This window comes from Chelon labrosus, assembly GCF_963514085.1.
Source record: "Chelon labrosus genome assembly, chromosome: 16".
NCBI classification, from domain to species: Eukaryota; Metazoa; Chordata; class Actinopteri; order Mugiliformes; family Mugilidae; genus Chelon; species Chelon labrosus.
Genome location: NC_140349.1, coordinates 6,659,048 through 6,666,418, shown reverse-complemented (window position 1 = coordinate 6,666,418; position 7,371 = coordinate 6,659,048). Strand labels below are relative to the sequence as shown.

The following is a 7,371-nucleotide window of genomic DNA, read 5'->3' as shown; positions in this document are numbered from 1 at the left end:
AAAGATTTTTAGAATCGGCAACTCCACAGTCAGACAGATTATGAACAAATGGAGGAGATTTGAGACGACTGTGACCCTGCACAGGAGCGGTGGACCAGTAAAGGTCACTCCAAAAAGGTCACAAAGGAACCCGGGGCAACTTCTAGGAAACTAAACAATCCTACGAATCCACCATGAGGAGAACACAACCATTGTGCTGCCTCACAGATATGTAATGCTGGCTCATTTCCCTGAATAAACAAATACCGTTGCATAATATCTCTGTTTCATTAGGTCCGTTGACTTCTCTTTTTGTCTAATTTTAGAAATTGTGTATAAACAGGCAGCGGTTTTGATTCATTTTTATGCAGAAATGTAAAAAAACGGTGTAAATATGTATATAAACAGACACCTGTGAATAATTATTTTATTTTGAAAGGTCTATTATGTCGTGATAGGAGAGTGTGTCTGCGTGATTCTGCGTGATTCTTCTGTGGTTGGAGATTTTCCATTGAGAGAAAATGAGGGAGTCTCACACTCCCACCTCTTCCTCCTCCCCCTCCTCCTCCTCCTCCGCCTCCTCTTCCTCTGCGGTGAGCTCTCCTCGTCATCCTCTGCCTCCTTCAAGGCACTGTACGGCTGCGGCGGAATCCCGTGACGTCAGCCCCCCCCACCACCACCTCCCTTCGACGTTGCCGTGGTTACGCGGCTGACGGAAAAAAGGGGGCGTCTCCCCTTCCGCGTACCACGTGCTCCGTATATAAACAGAGCTGGTCTGACTGTCGCAGCGGCAGATCAGAGCACGGCGCGGCGGCGGTTTGAGCTCTCCACGCGTGAAACGAAGAGGAAGTCACATATAACTGACTGTTAAAAGAGAAAGAAGAAGAAACCCACGGAGGAAATACTTGGTTTTATTTATTTAATTTGTCCTTCGTATTGGATTATCTTTGTTTGTCACTCGACATGGCTGTGACCGAAGCTGGATGTGATCTGACTTACTGCAAAATGAGGGGGATTGTAGCCGTTCTCACCGGTGAGCGACCAAAACAACACGGATGTGCATCACTAAAGATTTATCTTTAAATCAAATTAAATTAAATTAAGCATATTTAGTGATGTTTGTTGATAAAATGAGCGGAACAGGTGAATTTAAATGAATCAAAACCAAAGCGCATCTTTTTTTCTCCATGTAAACATAAGTATAGTAGTAAAAAAAACAACAACTTGGAATTAAAAAGAAAAAAAAAACTGCTTAAAAACATTAAAACTGCTTGTGTACACCTTATTGTAATAAGAATATAAAGGTATATAGGTCTAGGATGGGAACTTGCTTTGTGGTATCTGAGTGAGTGACCCAAGTGGTTGCATAACCCATAAACCCACAACATGCCAGGTCTCTGCTGCACAAAACGCAAATCTACCCCATCACAGGATGTTTGGATTAAAGCTCAAACATTTTCTTCTCTTAAGGGAGACAAAAATAAATAAGTAAATAAAAAATCTGCGCATCATGTGTGGTGATGGATACAAGGTGACTGATGTAAAGGTTTCCTCTTCTCTCTGCAGCTTTCATCAAGGAGCGGAAAATGGGGCTGAATGACTTCATCCAGAAGCTGGTGTCTACCCCACATATCTGTCAACAGTGAGTATTTCCCTTTAAAGAAATAATAGTGTTAATAAATGGAAAACACTTGGCTTTAAACTGAGCCAGAGAGCATCCCAGGACACCTGCTTGCTTCCTTCCTTCTTTCCTGGGCTTAGGTTTTTATTCTTGATCACTATTCCATTCACGATCACAGGGCGCAGGTGCCAATCCAATCAGCCGCCTGAGTCCGGCAGCCTGGCAGAACATTCTGTAAAAATCATAATCTGGGTCCCGAGAAGCCGGGGCAAGAATAGTCCCTTCATGACGAGCCCGCTAACAATCCCTCCACTGCCTAATCACCTTTCACGCAAATCCCTTATGTTCCCCAGACGAGGATAAACCTGTAATTCAATTATTACATGATGCGTGACCCGGGCCATCACACGGTCCTGAACTCTCAGGCGAGGCGTCCAGATCAGGGTCTGGTGCATCTGGAGGGGGACAGATGCTCCAGGGGGTAGGAGGGGGGGGGGCATCTGAGCTGGACTGCTGAGTCCGTCTAGGGCCAGCTGGACCCTGTTGTTGTCGGTCAGCGGCGTAAGCTTTTTCTCAGACAGGTTAAGGCAGTTGAGCGCTGAGCCTTGGTAAACTTGACCTGTCTGGAGGTGTCAGACGGTCATTCACAGCCCAGCCAGATGACATTCATTCAGCTTTTCAAGACGAGCAAAGCAAGCAGTTGATATCCTGCAAAACGTGAACGCTGTTTGTTTTTCTTCCTTCAGTGCCGAAGTTAACAACTTCCTGAAGATTGACGAGAATCAAAACGAGGAGGTTGGGGACGATGAACTTCTGGATAGACCTGTAAGCAGAAACTTTTCAGCGCTCACTTACAACCTCACTTGTTTTCTTTCTTTTAAAACACATATTCATAAATTCATTTCTTTCATATCTTTCAGATGTGCCTAAATTCACGAAGTTCACTGGCTGAGGACACTCAGTAAGTATCCTTATAAGATCTCTTTTATTTTTTGTTTAGAAATATTAACACCTAAACTTAGCGTATCAGACATAAAAATCTAATTTTCTGCCTCTTTCGCCTCATTAGGATCAAACCATGTGATTTTGACTACCTCAGAATCATCGGAAAAGGCAGCTTCGGAAAGGTGAGTCCGCCTTTCGCTCTAGCCTTTCATGCAACGCCTCTTCTGTCCTCTTACATGTCATCTCTGTGTCACCATCACTGATATCCATCGCTGATGCAAATGTTTGCCCGCCTACAGGTTTTACTGGCCCGGCACAAGGAGTCCACCAAATACTACGCTGTCAAAGTGCTACAGAAGAAAATCATCCTGAAGAAGAAAGAGGTAACCGCCAGATCCCAGATGTGAAGACTAATTGCTTCAGAATCTAATTTCCTGTTGTCGTAAAATGCTCAGAAAAGTAAACATCGTTTTAATTCGCCCACAGCAAAAGCATATCATGGCCGAGCGCAGCGTGCTGATGAAGAACATCAAGCATCCGTTCCTGGTGGGGCTGCACTACTCCTTCCAGACTACTGACAAACTCTACTTTGTGCTGGACTACGTCAACGGTGGAGAGGTAAGCAATCATCAATCATCACAGAACTAAATCAGGTCAGAGACTAAAGATCTGCTCCAGTTCCAGAGGCTGACAGATGTTTATTTTTCCCTTCCTCCAGCTGTTCTACCATCTCCAGAGGGAGAGGATCTTCCTGGAGCCCAGAGCCAGGTTCTACGCAGCTGAAATAGCCAGTGCGCTTGGATACCTCCACTCTCTGCACATTGTGTACAGGTAAGGAGTGATCCTGCAGCACCACCTAGTGGACATCTGTAAACACAGCCAGGAAGAAATGAAGGAGTAGCATATTAGCTCCGATGCATTTTGAATAAATCCTTTCTTCCTCCTCTTTACAGGGACCTGAAGCCCGAGAACATCCTGTTGGACTCACAGGGCCACATCGTCCTCACAGACTTTGGCCTCTGCAAAGAAGGTGTGGACCACAACGGCACCACGACAACCTTCTGTGGGACTCCTGAGGTACAAGACAAGACCTTTACACGTTTATTCATTCATGCACCGCTACTCAAACACAAATCTAAAAGCTGATGTTCCTTTTTTTTTCTGCCTTTCTCACAGTACTTGGCCCCTGAGGTTCTCCAGAAGCAGGCGTACGACCGCACCGTCGACTGGTGGTGCCTGGGATCGGTGCTCTACGAGATGCTCTATGGACTTGTGAGTGAAATCTTAATCTTTATGCTTTTTTTTTTTTAAGTGCAAGCCTCTTGTTTGTTTGACATAAGATTAACTCTTGTTAATTTCTCTTTAACAGCCTCCTTTCTACAGTCGCAACACTGCTGAGATGTACAACAACATCCTGCACAAGTCTCCGGTGCTCAAGCCCAACGTGTCGAACTCCGGCAGGGAGCTGCTGGAGGGCCTCCTGCAGAAGGACCGCACCAAGAGGCTGGGAGTGAAGGACGACTTTGTAAGTGGTGCTCAGCTGACGTTAAAGCACAACGTGACATGAAGAACTTATCAGAGATCGGTTCCGCTCATGGTCCACTTTCTCTTTTTCCTCCAGCTCGAGCTCAAGTACCATTCCTTCTTCTCTCCGATCAACTGGGACGACCTGATGGCCAAGAAGATCACACCTCCCTTCATCCCCTCAGTGGTACGTTAAAACTAAGATTTTAACTTTTATCGGTTATGATTTTACCTTAATAAAAACCATCTTCTGTTCTGCATATCAAATCCTTACATTTAAGAAGCTGTTTCCGGCAAATATTTAACATTTTTGCATGATTTATGACTTAAACAGTGACTCTAATCAATATATCTGAGTGTAATTTCTTCAAATATCCAAGTAAACTTCGTATCTTATCTTTGAACACATGTCTAATGTTTCCCCCTTTCCTTCGCAGAGTGGTCCCACAGACCTCCGACACTTCGACCCAGAGTTCACCCACCTCCCGGTGTCCTCCTCTCTGTGCACCGACAACCTGACAGTGACCAGCAGCGTCAAGGAAGCAGCCGGAGCCTTTCCAGGCTTCTCTTACGGGCCTCCAGCGGACCACTCCTTCATGTGAGCGCCGACGTCTCAGGAAAAAAAAAAAAAGAGAAAAGAACCAGAAAAATAAAACCTTCTGGATCGGGTGTTATATTGACACATGGACCACGATGGAGCAGCCTGGACGATGGGGATGTTACAAGGCGTGAGAAGGGGGATCTAACTGACGATGAACACTTGGGAGGGAGGGGCGGGGGAGATCTTGTGCATGACTGGTGTACAGATGGGGGACTCTCATGTTACAGCACCACTGGCCCTACACATCTGCCTCAACCATCCGCAACTATAATATATCTGTGCCAAGTATGGATGCGGTGGTGGGAGATAAAACACCACCCCTCTGACGGCTCTGGAGCTACTTGGTGAAGTGACATGATGAGAAGTGCCTGAGGTTTAAGAGGAGGTCGGAGGCGGCAACGACGGTGGTGGCGGCAGCGTTGGCAAGAGCCAGTTTTTATCAAAAGCGTTTCGCTTGTTTGGACTTTTGACCAGAGCGCTAGCCGTTAAAGGTGATGCCTTCATTGCGTGTCTACTTATGTCCAAGCTGTTCATTTGTATTTGTTGAAGTTTCGCGTTTTGTCTTCATGTTAATGCTCAATTGCACTTGAGGAAACGAGGGTCAGGAAAAGTTAAACGTTTTTGCTTTAAGCATCAGCAACTTTAGAGTAGACAGCGGCATATCTTTCACCTTCTTATTACATATCTCTGCTTTTGGACGGAAGGAAATAAAAGCATTTCACTATTACACACTACTAGTGAGACTTGGACCAAACAGATATAACTACGGTATGCTTTAACTCTTTTGTTTGACCTGTTTGTCCTCATCAACTGAAAATCAAACTTTTACTGTACTGTGTAGTTAAAAGAAAAAGAAAGAAAGAAACGTATATTTTATTGTGAAACCAAAAGGTTTTCATGTTTTAATACCCACAAACATTCACTGTTTACCTTTAAGAAAGTTTTGCATATATTATATTATAAATACATTCTATATGTTTCTTATATATGTATTAATAGATTTATGAAATCTCTATGTCATGTATGGCAATATATTTTATTATTTTCAACTTGATTTCATCTGCAGCAGCTAGTGACTGTGTTAATTTATATCTGCCGTTTTTGCAAACTTTATGAAGGACATACTTATCAGGTGATGCGAAGATCAACCAGCAATAACAAGCCCCACACCTACGATAGCACACGCATACTGTATATCAAACCTATTTTAAACTAAAGTGACTGCTGTTTTTTTGCAAACACTCCAGAAAACCTGTAGACAACTCACTATGATTAACGTCTTTGTATTTATGCGTCATGTAGAGAAGAGCTGTGAATGTCTCGTGCCTCTCCAAGGCGGCCTGATGCCCTGATCCGTGTATGTTGTGTGTGTACGTATCTCTTCTCCCCTGAACCTATTGGGTCCTTTTTCTAGAAAGTTCATCTGAAAGAAGAAAAAAAAAGAAAGTGCTTCGTTAACTTGATAAGGGACCATTAGGTGGAGCAGGCGTTTAGCCACTGGTCTGCTGCGTTACACGGTTCTGGAAAGTGCAATAAAATCTAGATGACACTGAAGGAGTAATTAAACAGTTTATATCTTTATATCAGAGGTGTAAGTTATAATTTATGCTCTGATAGTCGTTGAATTATACAGAGAAGATCGTAACTCCGACAGGGATTATTCATTAAGTCTACATTTTATTATTATTGTTTTGCAAACAGATACACGTTCAAGCCTGCTGAAAATGAAATAATAAAAAAAAAAAATAACAAAAACATGAGGCGGTACACAGTTCTAGATTATTTTCTTCCACATTTGGAAGCGTTACTTTTCGGTTTTGTATTTTTTATGTGTATTTATTTTCATGGCATTGCAGCTGTACGAAGAAGATAATTTACATGATCACCTGTAATCTGTGTCAGACATGGCAAATAAAAAATCTCTAAATCCAAGTTAAGGTTTACTGGTTTAGTGTAGATTAGAAGCCGATGAAATGTTTTGAAATGTCACAAAAGAGCGATAAACGGGATCCGATGAGCAGCAGCTGGGGTTGCAGATGTCCAGCATCTCATTTTATCCAAATATCATCTGAAATGTGCACCTCTCACGAGCACACAGACATGCAACACGTGTCTTTTTCTTCTTCTCTTCCTAAAACTTGCAGTTTTAATAGCCACATAAAAGAAAGATAATACGAACAATGCAAACAATAAAATGCACAAACCCAATTAAAATCAGGACGGGCTCTTCACTAAAAACATGTTTTAAAGAGAGATCTTGACCTAATATCCTCTCTGGCAGATTACTCCAACAGCCCTTTTGTTTCCAGCCCCTGGAACAGATAATTGACCTCTGCCAGAAGATTTTAAAGTAAAAGCTAAAAGGTCAGCGATATAGCCGGGGGCACAGCTATGAAGAGCTTCTCAAGGTAACCATCTTAAAATCTAAAACATGCCAGTGGAGACCTGAGGATGATTCATTTTCCTGGTTCAGGTTAAAAGCTTGGCAACTCATTTTTGTACCATCTGAAGTTTAGAGATTAATTTATTGTTCAGACAGGACAAATAGCTTTTACAATAATCTGTGTGTGACATGTAAAATAGCCTCTGTGTGTATAAATGATGAAATGGGCTAGGTTTGAGTGTGAATTACCTAAAATTCACACTGGGGTTGGTCTTTGGATTGGAAGACATCTTTCTAATAGGAGGCAATAAAAATACA

At 42.9% G+C, this 7,371-nt stretch overlaps 1 protein-coding gene across 1 annotated transcript; it reads left to right on the top strand.

Moving 5' to 3' along the window:
* Positions 1-796: 796 nt before the first annotated feature.
* On the top strand, positions 797-7,235 carry LOC311501479 (serine/threonine-protein kinase Sgk1). The gene is made up of 13 exons (XM_084563325.1): positions 797-1,012; positions 1,546-1,621; positions 2,347-2,425; positions 2,521-2,561; positions 2,670-2,727; positions 2,845-2,928; positions 3,032-3,163; positions 3,264-3,376; positions 3,499-3,622; positions 3,722-3,817; positions 3,915-4,070; positions 4,167-4,256; positions 4,507-7,235. The coding sequence occupies exons 1-13, from the start codon at positions 943-945 to the stop codon at positions 4,669-4,671; spliced, it is 1,284 nt and encodes a 427-aa protein (XP_084419451.1). The 5' UTR covers positions 797-942; the 3' UTR covers positions 4,672-7,235.
* Positions 7,236-7,371: the final 136 nt, after the last annotated feature.

Excerpts from the sequence above, each read along its gene's own strand:
- LOC311501479 (XM_084563325.1), top strand. The coding sequence starts at position 943 with ATGGCTGTGACCGAAGCTGGATGTGATCTGACTTACTGCAAAATGAGG. Across the intron at positions 1,622-2,346 it reads ACCCCACATATCTGTCAACA|TGCCGAAGTTAACAACTTCC; the intron begins GTGAGTATTTCC and ends TTCTTCCTTCAG. Across the intron at positions 3,377-3,498 it reads TCTCTGCACATTGTGTACAG|GGACCTGAAGCCCGAGAACA; the intron begins GTAAGGAGTGAT and ends TCCTCTTTACAG.